The sequence below is a fragment of the Nelumbo nucifera genome, chromosome 1 (assembly GCF_055504915.1).
Source record: "Nelumbo nucifera cultivar China Antique chromosome 1, China Antique-T2T, whole genome shotgun sequence".
Lineage (NCBI taxonomy): Eukaryota > Viridiplantae > Streptophyta > Magnoliopsida > Proteales > Nelumbonaceae > Nelumbo > Nelumbo nucifera.
In genome coordinates, this window is record NC_142649.1 from 9,919,240 (window position 1) to 9,938,511 (window position 19,272).

At 37.8% G+C, this 19,272-nt stretch overlaps 2 protein-coding genes across 7 annotated transcripts in view; one reads left to right on the plus strand and one right to left on the minus strand.

The window, feature by feature from the left end:
* The first annotated feature begins 238 nt into the window (after window positions 1-238).
* Window positions 239-13,151, plus strand: LOC104612182 (protease Do-like 10, mitochondrial). The gene is made up of 8 exons (XM_010279514.3): window positions 239-669; window positions 931-1,176; window positions 3,962-4,157; window positions 8,877-9,136; window positions 9,907-10,034; window positions 10,814-11,017; window positions 11,312-11,362; window positions 12,712-13,151. Exons 1-8 carry the CDS (start codon window positions 279-281, stop codon window positions 12,955-12,957), a joined length of 1,722 nt encoding a protein of 573 aa, XP_010277816.1. The 5' UTR covers window positions 239-278; the 3' UTR covers window positions 12,958-13,151.
* Window positions 13,152-14,988: 1,837 nt separating this feature from the next.
* Window positions 14,989-19,272, minus strand: part of ITPK4 (inositol 1,3,4-trisphosphate 5/6-kinase 4) — a 75,556-nt gene continuing 71,272 nt past the window's right edge. For all 6 annotated transcript variants that reach the window (XM_019200233.2, XM_010279520.3, XM_088894426.1 and 3 more), the window contains 3 exons: window positions 16,048-16,193; window positions 15,782-15,932; window positions 14,989-15,320 (listed from right to left, as the gene is read on the minus strand). In XM_019200233.2, the coding sequence (XP_019055778.1) occupies window positions 15,162-15,320; window positions 15,782-15,932; window positions 16,048-16,193 (456 nt within the window). In that variant the 3' untranslated portion in view covers window positions 14,989-15,161. The remainder of the gene's footprint in view (window positions 15,321-15,781; window positions 15,933-16,047; window positions 16,194-19,272) is intronic.

Below are 19,272 nucleotides of genomic sequence, written 5' to 3' on the forward strand. Positions count from 1 at the left end.
TACAAGTATGACACTTCTAAGTCACGGTATACTTGTCCTTTTAATATTAAATATAACTTGAGTTTAAAAAATAAGATTATTTTAACAAAAAAAGCAAAAACAAAAAAAAAAGGGCCAACCCGAAGTCTTCGGGTTGGGTTATGGTTGCATTCAACCCGACCGGACCCCGGTCCGGCTTACACCCCTGAGCAGAACCCGCGACCTTTAAACCTAAACTCGTCCCTCGCTCTCCGTGGTGCGGAAACGAACCAACGAGCTCCGAGAGGAAGTGAGGAACCATGCTGAACTCCTCTTTTCGGACAGTTCGTAGGCTCTGCTCTCTTCGCACTCTTCTCGTTCACTCTCGTCGTCTCCCTCTCTCAGACGAAATCCTCTCCGAGTCCTCTCTTCTGTCTAGAGTTCCTCCTCTGCGCTGCTCCCCTACTCCAACTACCATTGCTTGTTCGTTCTGTTCTACTTCTATTACTACTAACTTCATCAATGACAACAATGGGCATGTACCTCCTCCAGTCTCGGATGAGAAGAAATTGGAAGAATTTCGATTCACAGATCCGTATTCGGCTATAGAGCTCGTTCTCGACTCTGTAGTGAAGATATTCACAGTGACGAGCAGCCCCAACTATTTCCTTCCATGGCAGAATAAGTCACAGCGAGAAACAATGGGTTCCGGTAATTCTTGAGACTACCATTAATCACATTTTAGTTATTTCATTGGAGAATTATTCGGTAGGCCTGGTTTTACTACTATAAGTATTGTGGTGACTAATTTATTTGAAACAACTGGTTGAATATCTTTTCAAGCTGATCCATAAGTGTTGTAGACATAATATAGGCGATCTAATAGACCAAAAGAAGTGCTTGTCTAAATTTGAGAAATTTACTTTGCACCTTGCCGGTCTAACCTTGGTATTTCTTTAATATTTAATGTAGGATTTGTTATCTCTGGGAGAAGGATCCTAACAAATGCTCATGTAGTAGCTGATCATACATTTGTACTTGTGAGAAAGCATGGTTCCCCGACCAAGTATAGAGCAGAAGTTCAAGCGGTTGGACATGAATGTGATTTGGCTATTCTTGTTGTTCAAAGTGAAGAGTTTTGGGAGGGAATGAATTGTTTGGAGCTTGGAGATATTCCATTTTTACAGGAAGCTGTGGCTGTTGTTGGATACCCACAAGGTTTGGTTTTCAATTTTATCTGAATGAGAGAATACGAATTCATTAATGGCCTGTTTGAAGTCCATCTGTAATGGAATTATATCGTTGTTGTTTATGTTTTTTTTTTTTGATAAATTCGTTGTTGTTTATGTTTTAGAATATAAGTTCAGCATCTATAATTGATCCATTCCCATTTTTTAAATGAAATACGAATGAGGTCATTTCTTGATTTCAAGAAATAAATTCATTTGCATTTTCTTCTTTCTCAACTGTAATGAGTCCATTTCAAGTGATGATTGATGAAGGTGTGAGTTCAATGCTATGTAAAACCAAAATGTAACAATTCCGTTTCCATTTTTTGGACTTATTAAAAAATTGTATTGAAATAAGATTATTTCTTCAACCAATTGTAGGAAGATGAATCCTACTAACATGATTTTGGTTTAGAAACTCATATAGACCTGGAAAAAATAATAAGAATTAAAATAACCATACAAACCCATGTGTCTGTATTTTGAGATAGGCAGATAGATGGATAGTTCTCTAAGATCAAGTCAAACTCAAGGAATTTGGGCATGCTTTTTCATAGAAAAATTAAATCACGAACAGAACAGGTGGACTATCTTCCGGGGAAGTACCTAGGCCTTCCCTTAGGTGCTAATTGTTCTTCTTCTGCTATATGGGATCCAGTCATTGAGAGAGTAGAAAAAAAATTGGCCTCCTGGAAGGCGAAATATTTGTCTATGGGAGGGAGAGTGACCCTTATCAAAAGTACACTTTCCAACCTCCCTACCTACTTCATGTCCCTGTTTCCTATGCCATCTAAAATAGCAAAGAAACTTGAGAAGTTGCAGAGAAATTTTCTTTGGAGAGGTTGGAAGAAGAGAAGACAATGCATCTTGTGAATTGGGACCAAGTATGTCTACCTAAGGCAGAGGGAGGTTTGGGCCTAAGAAGGTTGAAGGTGGTAAATTCGGCTCTGTTGAGTAAATGGTGTTGGAGGTTTGCTTCAGAAAGATCCTCTTGGTGGAGGTCTTTAATTGCCTCAAAATTTGGGGTGGATTGGGGAAATTGGAAGCCTCAGGATCCGTTCCCAACATGGGGTTGTTCAGTTTGGAAAGGGATTCTTAAATGTCTTCATGTGAAGTATGAAGGTGGGAAATGGGGGCAGGCTGAAATTTTGGAAAGATCCCTGGTGTTTGGACAGACCTTTAGCTGAGGCTTTTCCCCTTCTTTACCAATGTGCAGTTAACCAAGAAATATCAGTGGCAGAATCCTATGTGGTATCTAACAACACAGTGGCATGGAATTCTCAGTTTAGAAGAGATTTGTTCGATTGGGAAATTGATGGAGTGCTGCATCTATTGCAGATATTACAGGAGCAGTCAATAGACATTTCTGGTGAAGATGAATGGAGTTGGTCCTGGAGTAGGGATGGCTGTTTCTCAGTTAAATCCCTTACTACTAAACTTAGCAGAACAGGGGTTACCAACTTTCCCTGTCAGCAAGTGTGGAAGTCTTGTGCTCCCTCGAAGTCTAACTTCCTTGTGTGGACAGTGGTGCTGAACAAATGTCTCTCAAGACTCAACCTGGATAGAAGGGGTATTCAGCTCCCTTCTCTGGTGTGTGGTTTGTGTGGTCTATTGCCTGAGTTCACAGACCATCTGTGCATTCATTGTCCTATCTCTTCTAGAGTTTGGTATCATTTTATAGGAGCTGTTGGTCTTTGTTGGGTCATGCCAAATTCAGTAAAAGAGCTGCTGCTTTGCTGGAATTCTCAAGGTCTGAAGGAAAAAAGGAAAATTAATTTGGAGAACCATTCCTGCGGCTGTGATGTGGGTAATCTGGTCAGAAAGGAACAGAAGAATCTTTAGCAACAAATCAAAGAGCACTGAGGAGATTGTGCAGCAGGTGGTCAGCAAGCTGATTTCTTGGGTGTCTGTAGCCCCTGATTTAAAAAATTTGAATGTTCCTGAGTTGTTTAGATCTGAATCCATTTGGGATCTGTAACCTGTCCTGTGTTCTGAGTAGCCACTTGTGGTTAGCTCTCCTGTTGTAATGAGTCTTTTCTGAATTAATAAATTTCTTACTTTACCTTTCAAAAAAAAAATACTTCTTTTTTGTTAGGAATGTTCTTATGCATTATGGATGCTTGATATATTGGTACTCCATGTGTGATTGATTATCATGTGCTAAGAAGGGTATATTGGAATAGATGCTAATGTGAGAGGTTCTATGTTGGAGAGTTTAATGGTTGGGAAGGATTTATTAGCAATTTAATTTTCATTATTTATATAAAAAATACATCAGAAGCATTCTTTTACTTGCTTTTCTTCTCTTAACCTTCATGAAATAAAAATAAAAAAAAGGACAAATTGGAAGTTGGAATTGTTTCTTTTCGTTGCTGGTTCCCCCAAGGAAATATTTAAATGGTAGAACATTTGATCTAGAACTTTGTGGTGGAGAAAGTTGTATTTTCCATTTGTTGTTCCATTGTACACTTTTAGACTGGAAACCTCTGCACTATACCTCATACATCTCAACCATATAGGTATAAAATTCCTCAGTTCTAATGACTATTTTCATGTGCATAATTGTGGCATATGATCCTTGGCAATTCCCTTATTCTTCAAAAGATTAAGAAAAAGAAAAAAATGTGCAACATTCTTGGAAATAAATATTAGGAAAGAATGGGCAGTGTTATGTGTTACATGTTCTCCTATAAAATGGATGCAAGGTGAACACATTCTCCATTAAAATAGATAATAGATGCTTTATATGACATAACTTTTCTCCATGGTTACAGGTGGAGACAATATCTCTATTACTAAAGGTGTTGTCTCTAGAGTTGAACCAACTCAATATGTCCATGGTGCAACCCACCTCATGGCTATACAAATTGATGCAGCCATTAATCCAGGGAACAGTGGAGGCCCTGCAATCATGGGTGACAAAGTTGCTGGTGTAGCTTTTCAAAACCTTTCAGGTGCAGAGAATATTGGGTAAGTTTTAGATTAAACTTGAGGTTTCCTCTCTTATGATTTTTTGGAATTTTATTAATAATCAAAAGTATAGGCATTACAAGCATCCCCAAAGAGATGGCACAAGGTGCTACCTCTCACAAATTATAGAGCATAATACGAAAGAGAAACAATTACAATTGAGCCCAATACAAGTGATCTCTATTTAACCCTTGCTTAGCCAATGCATCCTCCATTCTCACTTCTTGATCTCCTATCCCAACTTATTCTCAAACATATTTCTAATAAGCCATTTAAATTTCTTGATCTCCTCCCTAAAGTTTTAGGTTATAGACTCGGGTTCCTTTAGCCAACCAACCACCAATTTTGAATCTCTTTCAATCTCCACATTTATCAAGTTTAACTCACTTGCAATCTGTATCCCTTTTAAGTAAGCAGTTCCTCCCTTATGAAATCCACCACTCCCATTGGACCCGAAAATAAAACAATGACAAATCCTTCTCTATTTCTTTGTACCCCTCCTATACCTGAAGGGCCTAGGTTGCCTTGACTACTCCCATCAATGTTCAATTTCACAAAGTCTTCCACTAGAGGTTTCCAAACTACATTAACTCTTTCCTTTCTTGATGAACTTTTGGCCACCATCCCCCAATTTCTCCAAATATCATCAAAAGAAACATGCAAAAAAGAGTCCGAAGTTCTTATCCAGTGTATTACTCTCACCATTACACAGTCTCTTACTGCTTCCTTCTCTCCTCTGAAAAGATTCTAGCATTCCTTTCTTCCCATAGGGTCCAAATTATAGATGCTCTTACACTTCTTCACATGATCCTGCCTCTTTTCTTAGGCCAAACAAAAGTAGAAGGGTCAAAAAGCTTATCTACTTCTGTTGGCAAATTCCACTTGCGCCCAAACAAAGAGAAAATCCATTCCCAAATATCTGCAGCAAAAGGACAGGATATTATCTAGTGGTAACAACTCTTTCCATTGGACCTACAAAGAATGCACCAATTTGGGGATAAGCACAAAGGGGGTCTTCTTTTTTGTAACAAGTCCAAAATATTAACCATCCCATGAAACACCTCTCAACAAAAAGCTCCTATCTTGGGTTGACGCCAAACTTCTGTAACAGGGAAAGGCTGGGGGGGGGGGAGAAGATGAATAGAAACTAGAGAGACTTAAAAAAAAGGAGGCACAATAAAAGCTATTTTGTGGTGCCATGTAGAAATAGTTAGGCGTTTATGCTAGGTGACCATCACCCTCCATGGCCACCTTGTCACTTAGGTGCCCACCTAGGCATCACCTTTACAACTATGTATCAACAAAAGAACCATTTTCTTCAAATTAATTTAGGAACAGAATATTTCCCTAAAGAAGGGGTTATCACTTGGTGTAATGGTAAAACCTTGGGCAGTTGGGCTGGCAAGCATGAGAATGTTAGTTCGAGTCTGAGAGCAGCCACTTTGTGCCAAAAAAAGGTCGAAGTTTAGGACTGTATCCAGTCTACTCCACCCAAGACCAAAGATAGCTGGGGCTAACATTGGGTAATGGTCTTTTTTCCCATCCCCAAAGCCCATGTTGTTCCCAATCCCTGATGAAGGTAGAATGTGATCCTAGGTATTCATTACAACCAGTGGGAGACTTTACCAACATGCTAGCTGGCACCATCAAATGAAGTCAAGATCATGATGGCATTCTTATTTGTGGTTTTTGAATTCTCCTTGTGAAGAGAGAATTGATTTACCAATGAGGTCTTTTTCTATCCCTGAGCTCTGCCTGAGTGGAGAGCAAGGTTAATTGGATTTGTTCTGTTCGCCCTCTCTTTGCTTTCTCCTCTTCTGGTTTTCTTTTCTTTGTCTTCATACCTTTCTTCTTGTTCTTTAATGAGCTCTTTGTTACCAATGAAAAAGAAAAAAAAAGAACTCTTACTCCAAACTCCAAAGACAACAAAAAGGAGAGATAACACCTTACAATGAGAAAGATAAAGCAATTTAAGTATAATTATGGTAGCAACAACAACAATACAAGTATTTTGACCAGATGAGCAATCTTAAAGAGGCATCCAACAGGTACATAGATCAAAAAAAAAAAAAAATGCTCCTAGTTGAGTGCTTTCCCAATGGTCTGGACCCCATACCAACTCTCCAATTTGCTCCTTAGCCTTCTTGTCCACCAATGAGTTGGTTTATCTTGGAACAAATTTGAATGATCTATTTTGTTCTGAATTTTCATGCTTTAAATTTTCTAATGTGATGTTTTCATACAAGTGTTATATAGAGAACTCCATATCCATCCAATGACAATCTGTGAGTTTCCTTCCAACTCAACTATCTCAAGTCCCAGAGGAATGACACATTTAAGATGGATTAGACCCTACATGATAGTCTTAAGGCGTAGCACAACTTGTTTGAGGATTTTGGATGAGATTATTCTGGATCTCCATGTTCTAGCTTCTTTTAATATGATTTCCATCACCTCCTTTTATTTTCTCACCTTGGTTAAGTGGTCACCATCACAATCATGGATTGAAATTTCAATATTGATGAACATTTTGTTATACAAAAATATGGAAGCTAATTTCATTAAGACATAGAAAATGTAGAGAAATTGGTGGAAGATTACTGAAAAAAATGGATGGTGACCTAAAGGGGTTAGAACAAATATAATTTGCACATCTAAGAACAAAAAAAATCTGTAGTAAATGATTGTGCATATCAAATAAAAGAAGATACGGGGACTCAAATAGGTTTACCAATTACAAACATTTATGATAGTGTTAACAAAATACCAGAGAGTTTCAACAATATTCTGAAAGTTTGAACATTAAACATATAATTTAGAAACAGAATTTGAAATATTGCTGATATATTCACAATATAGCTTTGATTTGAGAGAAAAAGAAGCCTGGGAGATTTCATATCAATGCCTAACAAAATAGGGAGATTTTGGTGAAACTTCACCGAATTTTGCTATTGCAAACCATGGCCATAATAATAAACAAGTTGGCTTTGCCTCAAAAGGGTTTGGTGTCATCTCTGCTTTACATGGGTTGGGAAAGCTTACCATTGCTATGGATGGGTAAGCACTTGGGAGAAATGAAAAGTATCAAATGGTTTTAGGCAATTTTTTTTATCAATAACTTCAGATTTCATTAAACCAGAAAATAGAATACAAAGAAGGAGAGACAAAATCTCTTAACTCTCCCCAAATTTAATGAAAAAAAGTTACAATTGAGCCCAGAACAACTGATATCTTCCCACCCCTTGTTTTTCCTGGACAATAGTAAAATTATTAGCTGTTCTTTTGACCCAATTAATTCTCACATCCATGCCTCGTGTCAACAATTTAAGTTTCTTCCTTTCATTGCTATAGCTCCATAATCTGGCTTCTTTTTGTAGCCAACACACCACCAGTTTTGAATCCGCTTCTATAATCAACTTATTGATGTTCATCTCCTTTGCTCTTTGCACTCCTTCCTTCAAAACCAGCATCTCAGCCCTCAAAGAATCCCCAACACCTATTGGCCCTGAGAATGGACCAATGATGCTGCCCACCTCGTTACTGAAAACTCCACCAATACCTGAGGGACCTGAGTTGCCTACACTACTCCCAAGTCCCATCAAAGTTCAACTTAGTGAAGCCGTTGGTTGGTGGGGACCAACCAGGATTAATAACAAGCTTATTCCTATCTGAACAAGCCTCCTCCTTCCACTTTCTCATAATGTTACCTGCTGAAAAAGCGTCAAATAACTCCAAGGATTTTGCCCATTGAACTGCCTTGACAGTGATAGTCTCTACAATGGCCTCTTTGCTTCTGTCCTTTTCTAAAAATATCCTTGCATTCCTTTCCTCCCAAATGGTCCAAACTAAAGCAGCTCTTACACATCTCCACAACAATTTTCCTCTTGTCTTTGGCAAACTAAAAAAAGTAGATGCAAACGAACTTTGCACATTTGGCGAAAAGTTCCACCTACACCCAAATAAAGAAAAAACAATCCCAAATGGAAGATACAAAGGTGCTCGGTCTTAATAAGTGATAGCAAGACTCTCCACTGGATTTACAGAGAACAGACCAGTGTGGAGATAAGCACCAACTGGATCTTTTCAGGCAAAATTGATACATGAAAAACAAGAAATTCATCGATTCTTTAGTCCTGGGGTTTCCATACATGAAAAGGGAAGAAAACCTGGGCTCTATCACTGAAATCATTGTCCGGCAGTGGATGCAGCTTTTTTTTTTTTTTTTTTTTCAGTATTGGGTGTAGAGGGTGGTATACTGTGAAGAACTGCAGGCTAAGTCCTCGTCTGATCTGTTTAGTTGTTACCTCTATATATGTAATGCATCCATAAGATGGGATCAAATTTGGACCCAGTCTTTATTTTTATCTATTATATTTCATACCTTACATGCTTCAGTATTGTAAATAAATGCATACTTGATACAAAGATGGAACTGGTATAGATAAATATGAAATCATCTAATATGAATGTTATTATTGTTATTGTTATTGATGGAGTGTAAAATAAACAAATATGAATGAAACATAACTTCACTTCAAATGTACAATGCTTAAATGCCTATAAATTCTAGTTATAGGCTTTGGTATTGATCCATTGCTCATGTAAATATGCAGAAGTAATGCTTGTCAATAATCTGAAAGAGAAAAAGTATGTGCAACTGTAATAATGACTTTAAAACTTCATTTATTTCTTTTCTTATATTTATTTATTTTTATTCAGGTATATAATTCCAGTCCCTGTAATAAAGCATTTTATAAGTGGTGTAGAGGAAAGTGGAAAATACATTGGATTTTGCTCTCTAGGTTTGTCGTGCCAGCCTACAGAAAGCATGCAACTGAGAGAGCATTTCCATATGCGCCCTGATATGACTGGGGTTCTTGTCTGCAAGATTAATCCTCTTTCAGATGCCAATCGGGTGCTAAAGAAAGACGATATCATCCTTGCATTTGATGATGTGCCTATAGCAAATGATGGAACGGGTAGATATATTGTCTATTCTTGTTGTTGGTTTCAATTTTCAGCTCACCCTTATTCACTTATTTTGGTTCTCATGTTGCAAGTTCATTATGATTTATCATTCTTTTTTTTTTCCATTTTTCTTTTTCCCAGTTGGGCAAGAAGCCAAAAAACTATTAAAGAAAAATCCAATTTATTGTCCTGACCAGAAGTACCATTTACAAAGGCATACTAGGACATGCAGCACAGGTTATGCATTTGGACCAACCAATCAATGAGACCCATGAAAATATCTAGTTGAAAAATTAACCTTAACCAGCCATTCTTAGCATTGCTTTCTTATGATACTTACCAACCTTATTATTTGGACAGCAAGGAAAATGATGCTTCATTGCTATGATTTTTGTATTCGTTTGGCATTCTAAACTAGAGTCCATAATTGAAATTTGTTGTTGCAAATTTCTGTTTTTGTGACCATTGTCCTGACATTCCAACCATAAACATAGCTGTTCTATATAAATAATGGGCTTCATGTTTATCCTACAAAAGTAGCTATCAGAAGTTATGTGCAAAATGATACTAATGTATCATACATTGAATACTGTGGTTTCACTTCTACTTCCACTAATTGAATCCATCATGACCTGGATAATATGTAATTCTATGTTACATTGCAAGTTTTTACCACTCTTTATTGGATCCATCATGACCAAGGATGTAGCATTATTTATTGATGCATCTTTTATGTTGTGGTTTTAACTGTTAATTTTACCTAGTTGTGTGATTTCTGCAGTTCCTTTTCGGAACAGGGAGCGGATAACGTTTGATCATTTGGTCTCAATGAAGAAACCCAATGAAACAGCTAAAGTTACGGTGTTGAGGAATGGTGTAGAGTATGAATTCAACATTACCCTCCTACCTGTGAGCATTTGTTCTCCATGACTTTTATCTTATCTTATGATGAAGTACCTGATCCCTGTTACAAATTGAATAATCTTGTTTGTATAACTAATGAATAACACATAAGTTGTAGATATGTTAATCTGCCATGTTTTGAGAGGAAATTTGATGTTATTAATAAGGAAAATTGCTATTTTTCCAATTAATATGCATGCTGAATTGTATATAAAAACTACAGAATTAGGAAAAACTTTGTTTTGTATTTTATGAAATTTTTACCGTCTAGGTGCCTTAACAACTATGTGTTTGTGTCAAACAAGTCAACATGTGATGCCATAAATTAAGTAATAAAACAAAATAGTTTCCTTTTCTCAAAAAAAATTAAGTAATAAAAATAAAGAATATAGAAAGTTTCATAATAATCGTAGAAAAATTGGGGATCTTCTTGTATCTATTCATGAATAGTTTCCTTTTCTCTGTTGTAGTTTGTGTATTTGCTGTTTGGAGAGGCTGCTGCTCGCGCCTCTAACGGGATTTTCTTGTATCTATTCATTATTTTAATGGAATTGATGTTCTTTATCAAAAAAAAAAAAAAATAATCGTAGAAAAATTGGGCATGTCTCTAATATTGTATATTAATCATTTTAAACAAAACTACTCTTGATAAATGAGAATTATTTTTGTTAATGATGGAAGTAGATAAGAAGAGATTTAGTGTCTAACCCATCACCCATTGATTGGGTCAAATGGTTTAGTCACCTTTTTCTGTTTAAGTAACACGAATGCTTGACGATTTGCAGTTGCAGCCATTAGTTCCAGTTCATCAGTTTGATAAGCTGCCTAGTTATTTCATTTTTGCGGGTCTGGTTTTTGTTCCATTGACCCAGCCATACCTTCATGAATATGGGGAAGACTGGTATAACACTTCACCCCGTCGATTGTGTGAACGTGCATTGAGGGAATTGCCTAAGAAGGCTGGTGAACAACTTGTCATTCTTTCTCAGGTATTTTCTTAGTCATGTTTTGTCCTCCTTTCCTTCTTCCTTGCTTAATAGTTGGCATGAGTTTGCCATGTTCTCTTGCTCCTAAGTAGGGCATGTTGAAAATAAAGTAACAGTTACTGATTAATAGCCAGAAGTAATAACATAACATTCATCTTCCATCATATATATTTGCTATTTCTTCAAAAGGAGCTGCCATAAACATCATATTGGCCATCTGAAACTGAATGACACAAAAATGATTCATAATTATGTTATTCTTTTGGTGATGATTGTTCATATTCTGAGATGTTTCAGGTGTTGATGGATGATGTCAATACGGGGTATGAGCGTCTTGCAGAAATGCAGGTACTGCTATCTTTATGCTTTTATAGCCTATTTTTGAAAGGCTAGTCTGTAATCTTTGATAGTTATCAGGACAAGTAATGTGCTTGCAGAAAGAATGTACAAAATGTCAGCTGGTCAGCTGATTGTACCATCTGATTGTCCACATTTCTTTGGATGGTGAAAAAGGGTTAGGAAAGTGAACTGTCTAGAAGGAAAACCACTTCACTGGGTGTGTATAATATTTTAGTCTAATTTGATTTCTGATGTGGGTGATTCAGGGAGAACCCATTAAACAATATTGATCTAGTCAAGAATTTTGACCAATTTATTGCCGGGTTACTAAATATAATTCTGTTGAGTTGGCCATGTTAATTCTTCTGCCTCAATGCCAAACTCTATCTAACTTGATTCCGCTAAACTTTTACACAACTATTTGAAGTTGGTTACCAAAGTCCAGGTCTAGTTTTCTCAACCTTTTCTAAGGTCATACTTTCTGTTAAATTATGTCCTTCAATCTTTAGCATAGAACATAAAAGAACCCATACATGGTCAATCCCATGCACTCTCTCTCTCTCTCTCTCTCTCTCACCACAACCCATATTCTCTCTATACTCCTGTCATTCTGTTGGATACTTGCAGGAAACCGACCATTAGTGGTGCAGTCACTGATTTTTTATTCTAGCAAACTGATTCCAAGTATTTTTTTTTACCAATAACAGGAATATTTTATTAAAGATAAAAAATGCAGATACAAAAATGAAAAGGGGAGGGATAAACTCTCTTATCCCTCCCCATAATAATTATTCAAGATCACAACAATCCCTTCCCACCCCTTTGTTTAGGAAGTGTATCAGCAAAGGAATTAGTGCTTCTTTTCACCCACTACACTCCTAGATCCATACCCTGGGTCAGCCACTTAAAAACTTCCTTTTTCATTAATATAGCTCCAAAACCCATTCCTCCTTTTATAGCCAGCCTATCACCAGCTTTGAACCTTCAATGATTAACTTCCTGATATTTATCTCCTTTGCCCTTTGCACACCTTCAATTACTACCAAAATCTTAGCTCTAAGTGAATACACCCGAACCAATAGAGCCTAAAAATGAGCCTAAAAACTCCTCCAATGCTTGAAGGTCCCTGGTTTCCTTCACTACTCTTATCAAAATTCATTTTAGTGAATTCATTAGTTAGTGCAGACCAAATGGAGCTGATCATAGTTTTAATAGGGACTGAATTGGCCACTTCCTCCAAATTTCTAAGCAAAGAATCTGCAGATATCCATTGTGTGAAATACTAGGGAACTAATTCCAAGTATGTTAATCAAGACATTGTTATTCATGATCTGACAAAGTGAACATGTCTTGTGTAGGTAAAGAAAGTAAATGGTGTTGAAGTTGAGAATCTGAAACATCTGTGTAGACTTGTAGAGGATTGTAGTGAAGAGAGCTTAAGATTTGATTTAGATGATGATAGGGTAATTGTTTTGAACTATCAATCGGCAAAGGTTGCCACATCTCGGATCTTGAAGCGCCACAGAATACCTTCTGCCATGTCAAATGACCTGATTGAGGAACAAAAAGAAGAATCACAAACGGAGTTGGCCAGCTTGAGATGATGCACTTTTTTATTTTTTTATTTTTTATTTTTGTACTCCCTTCTCTGAGATTTTTTTATGGCTGGTAAGTTATCCAGTTGGCTAATTTACTGTTCACAATCATCGCAGTAGTCCGTTCTTTGTGATGGCTTCTGAATTAATTTTCGATTTTCATCTTTTTGCGTTGAAAAAAAAAAGCTCTCTTACCAAATCAAGCCCTGTTCTCCATATATAGTTCTTTTAAAATGTGGCTTCTCACTATGACAAGAAGTTGATTTTGCTTACAAGTTTTTGTAATCTCTCTTACCAAACCTAGTCAGATTGTTTTTGTAAGTTTTCCTATACACCAAAAGATCTTCCATGTATATTAAGTTAGTTTGGAGCCCGAAGAGACTATGCTCCCCCGTCTGTTATCATTCGTGATGTTTTTTTTGGTCCTAGAAGACCTTGCAATGTGTTAAAAATAATTAATTTTAAGCTATCTGTTATATTAATTAGATGAAAAATAATATAGATGGCTATTACTAAGTGGGCAAAATTCCAGTGTAAGGTTGATTGTGGTTATAGGGTTGACATGGACTGCAGGATGGAAAACAGCTAATTCACTGGTTCTCCTATCTAGTGCGCAGTCTGGATTGACTACAAAATCCCTCCAGGCAGAAATGTATAGGATCATGTAGTGGTGTTACTGAAACCCCCTGTTAAGTGTTGAAAATGCCTTTCAGGTGGAAGCAAAATTTTGTGAACTGAAGAAGCGAGGATCAAAATTTCAAAACTCTCTGTGCCATGTGAATATTGGGCGCCCCAAACGCCCACCCAAGTTTCTGAGGGCCTGTCAAGGAGAGCCCAGGTTCAAAATTTCAATGTGATATGCTTTGGATAGGGCATATTGTATCGTATCAGTGGCCCATTGACATTGACATGCCTTTTTTTAAGACTTTTTCAAAAATAGTCCCCTCGGGAAAATATGAAAGCTCAGTTATCAGTTTGGAAGGAGTACAAATACAAATATGTAGAGTAAAACTTTACATTTTGTATTATTTTGTACGTATTTGTACTGTACATATTTGGATTTGCACTCCTTCCAAACTGAACCGAAGTAAAAAATAAATAAATAAAAACTGATGATTCAGCTGGCCAAGCTACCTCCGTCCCGTGTAGCTCCTGTTTTCTACCAAAAAAAACTGATGATTCAGCTAAGCTGGTTTGGCTACTTTGAAACTCTGTATAAGCTATTAAAAAAGGCTGAAGCTGACTGCTCTTCGAAGGAGTGACTGACAACCAATTTGGCATTTCCCGATTTTTCATCAAACATAACTTAAAGGCTGTCCTTGTGGTCCCCACCTTGGGAAGCCAGAAGCCGCTGTCCATCAGCCCTCCCAAAACGGCACTAATAATGCGAAAAACATGAGCAAACTGAGCCTTGGCCTAAACCAAACCTGCCTCCATGGGGATCGTCTTTGCTTCAATGCAATCTTCATTCTTGGTGACATATTAGTGGTCTGGTCGGTGGATGGTGGATCCCATAAGATTGAAAGCTCACATCTGCTGCCAGCACCTAATAACATACTGGTAATGCTACCCTGCTTGTTTTAAATTCAAAAGTGGGGCCTACAAGTGGAAAGAAGTTTAGAAGTCAATGGAATAGACATCTCATTATTCTTGTGCCTTAAAATCTTCCACAGCAGCTGTATGAACGCTTGCTAGGGTCCTTTGAGTTTGAAATGCTTCTTTTTGGCGTTCGAGATAGAATGAGCATCGGAGAGTGAGAGTTACTTGCTGACTGCAGTTCCAAATGTGTCAGGAGAAAGTTCCGCAATCCACAGTTTGTAGGAGGATTCACCGAGAGAACCTCTTATTTTGGTTTCTCCCAAAGAAAAGTACTTCATTATGGAAATATTACCATTTTACATATGCTAACTAAAGTTCTGATGGTACTAGCTACATGTGCTACTAGCAAAGGGAGTAAACTTTTGCAATCATCAATTAGTGGGGCGATGCACCATATTTTGAACATATTGTATCAATATTTTAAACCTTGCTTACTGCTCAAAAATACAAAACTAAATAAATAAATAACTCAGAAAATTCCAATACTGATTACTTTGTCCTGCATCAACACAATGTCTATAAACGTTCACAAGCCAAGTATGTCTGATTTCATCTTATTCCAACTCTTTGTCAATGGGTACATTGTAAAAACTTGCAAAAACATCTAATCGGCATTAAGAGGAGCAAGCTGATTCTAACTTTGCCTTTCTTGATTCATACGAGTTCCTGATAGCATCCCAAAAGGCCGGTATAGCAACATCATTGGGTACTTCCTTGAATGAAGGAAGGTAGTTTATATCCACGATAACATGGTCTCTGCTGCCTTCTTGAATCTGTAGTTCCCACAAAATTGAGAAGACAACAACAATCATTAATTCTCAACGAGGAAATCCAAGGTTCGCTCTAACTAGACCTCATAGGCAAGCTATCAAATAGCACACTAGACACGCTGGTAATTGTGAGGGATGGATTGCCATCAAATGAGACATCACATAATTCAAATGGGTTGAAAGATGTTCAGGAGTGTTAGGTCTCACATAGGACCAACCACTGACTCAGTGACTCCAACCAACTGTTATGTCCACTAAATATACTGATATTGCTATTACCAGGACATCCTAAGGTTCTGAAAATTGAGGCGCTTATGTATATATCACTAGAAGTAATGTCTGCTTTCTCCTAATTAGGATTCACAGATTCTCATGAAGCCAAGTCTTCAAGCAACTAATACTAAACAACAGTATAGTAAATAAAGTTTAGTAAAGATCATTTAGGGAAACTTAATGGGCCATACCACAACATCAAACCCAAAGATGGTGAGATCTAGAGTTCTCTTGAGCCAATTTGCAGCATCTTTCACTAATTCTATATCAAGAGGACTGTCATCCTTGGACTGAATTGTTTCCCCAGAAAGATCCTTTTTAGCAGTGGGTAGAGATTTCAAACTGCAGAGGGAAAAATGAAAAGCAATAAGAAATAATAAAAAACATTAAGGGTTCTTGAAATTCAAAGCCTGGGAAAGCAGCCCAAAGACGAAGGCAGAAAAATGAGATTGCATACCTGTCAAAGACAATAGGTTTGAGTCCATTCTTCTCAGATGATGACAACAGCACATCAGAATTTGGTGTTGATATCTTTACAGCATGGAAAACTTTGTTGCCCAATACATAAAATTTGAACAGCACAGATGAATGATCCACATATTCCTGCAGTTCCAACAATTTCATCCCAAGACCCAAATGCACAAGCAGATGATTTTTTCCCACTTGTAAAATAATTACAAGAATAGATAGCAGCCACCAAGTATGGTAGAGATGCCTAGATGGTGTAGGATATGTCATCTCCTATGCTGAAAATTGACATGACTGGATCACAATTTGATCTTGAACCCTTTTGGATGTCATGCAAAAATGTGGTACATAGTCCAGAGAATTTTTTTTCTTCAATAAGAAAGACTATTCATTTATTCAATATGCTTACTGCTGGTCATGGGAGCACCCATATGCAGACATCTTCTTGAGGTCTAACCCAATGGTTATCCTTGTTTTTGCTGGATGCAAGGTTCTAAATATCGGCACGGGCCAATACACCGGAAGGGAATATTGGCCCTGTGTCGGTACATTTTTTTAAGACTTATTTATTTTTTCAAAACCGGTTCAGAGGGGTCGGTTTAAGGCCCGGCTACCCTCTGAACCGGTGGCTGACCCGATACAACCCCTGGAGGGGCGTATCAGTAAGCCACTGGCACGATACGTATCGGCTAATATGGACCGGTACGTATCGATACTTTGAACCTTGGCTGGATGAACTGTCATTAATGTAAATTCAGAACAGAAGAAAGCATTTCAAAGGCAAAATGAAGATGTTTGACGGAAGGACTGTATACCCAGCAGGTATTTTCTATAGCCTAGTCTTTTGGTATCTCTTCAGTCATTTAGCTTCATGAGAACATACAAGTTTGTATGAATACACCAGCCAGGATTAATAGCATGATACCCACAAAAACAACAACAATTTTTTGTGTTTCTTAGAAAGCATCATGATGTAATCATATCATAAAATCAAAATTAGATTTGTTGTTTAAATTATAATATTTCTTAACCCTCATAAAATCTGTACATCTAAATCTGACAGTGGACATTAGTAATAACACTATTGCTTCAGTGAGTCCTCGTAGAATGATAATGCTAAGATATGCTTGAATAAAGAAAACTTGTCTTAAAACTTCAGAGATAATTCTTTTCTGGATTTGTTTCATGGATCATGCAAATTAACATGCACTAAGCTGTTTCAGAAAGAAAAAGCCCTTACATGCTAGTCCTAACTGAAAGGACTAGGAAGTAGTTGTAGAAGATAAAAGATTCAGTCAAGTATATATTCATTCCATTGAACAAAGGATCCCAAGTTCAGTTTACACCTCCAATTGATATTGAGCAGTTCAAGGATCCAAAAAAGAACTGTAAGGACAATTCTTGAACAGTTTGTGCGTTGCCACCCAGGAATGTAACCTTCCCCAAATGCTCTTTAAGACTTCCTCCTCTGATCTTGACTGATTTTCATAGTCTCATGTTTCTTTCCGACCAGATTGACCACACCACCGCCGCCGCTGGCAACACCTTCCATACAATCTTACCTCTTCTCGACAGACCCCTTAGACCCCAGCCCCGTAACAGGTCCAATACATTCCTGAACTCCAAAGACCTCTAACATTTTCATCCAAATTACCCAACTAAATCTGCAGTGCAGGAAGAGATGCTCCAACTTTTCAGAGTTGTTGCCACATAGGAACTTACCTGATTTCTCCTTTGCCAAATCCTCCTGTCCCCCCTTGTTCTGTCCACCTTATCGTGCTCAGATCTGCATCAACTCCTCCCATTGCTCCACTTCCCAATCATTCAGGTTCCTTCTAAAACTGGGACACCACACACCTGCCCCTCCAACCTGAGAAAAAACCTCCGACACCAAACACTCCTTGTTGATGGCAATATCAAAGAGGGTTAGGAATCTATCCTTAAGTGATCCCCACACCAGACCTCCTTCCAAAATGACTCTAGAACCATCTCTACTTCCATTCTTAAACCTTGTCTGAAATCCTTCTCTGGCTTATGAATACCCTTCCAGACCGCACATCCATAAGATAAATTTGATTCCCCTGGGTCCCAACTTGAGTTCCTTGAGCCATACTTAGCCTCTATTATTTTTCTCCATTGACTTGTGGTCTGTTCATTCCACCTCCAATACCATTTCCCAAGACAAGCCAGATTAAACTTTCTCACATTCCTTAAATCCAAACCTCCCGCCTTTCTAGGTTTATAAGCTTTGCTCCAATTGATTAAATGGAATTTAAACTCATCCTTCCATCCCTGCCAAAGAAAATCTCTCATTGTCTTTTTTTTTTATCAATAACAAATTCATTAATTCAACATGAAAATAATTACAAAGAGGAAGACAAATACTCTTATCCTCCAAATACAACTTGAGTCCTCAAGAAGAAAAAAAGGGAAAAGAAGAAACAATAAAATTACAATTTAACCCAAAACACTGAATCCCTTTCTACCCCTTGTTTAGCTAATCCATCAGCTAAAAAATTAGCTGATCTTTTAACCCAACTCATCTTCACTTCCATCTCCCGCATCAGCCACTTAAATTTTCTCCTCTCATTGCTGTAATTCCATAAGCCACTGTTATCTTTATTCAGCCACCCTATCACCACCTCTGAGTCCCCTTCAATCATGAGTTTTCTGATATTCATCTCCTTAGCTTTCTGGACTCCTTCCATAACTGCAGAGATCTCAGCTCTAAGGGAGTCACCCACTCCAACTGGGCCTGAGAACAATGCAGAAATGACCTCATTCTCATCCCTAAAGACACCCCCAATCCTTGACTGTCCAGGATTCCCCCTACTACTCCCATCAAAGTTTAGTTTTAAGAATCCAGCAGGTGGGGGGTGGGGGGTCCAAGGCACACTCATTACTGATTTGGTCTGTGTATAGTTTGCGATTTCACCCCACTTCCTCAACATGTCATCCACCGTGTAATCTGTGAATAGCTCTAAGGATTTCAGCCACTGTACAACCCTAATATGGATTATAGCCCTCGGTTCTTCAGCCCCTCTCTCAACTTCTAAGAAGATCCTGGAATTTCTTTCTTCCCATAATGACTAGCATACTGCAGCCCTCAGTCCTCACCACATAGTCCTTCCTCTTTTCATACACCACCTAAAAACAGAGGGGGAGAAAAGACTCTGCATGTCTGATGGAGGGTTCCAACTACACCCAAAGAGGG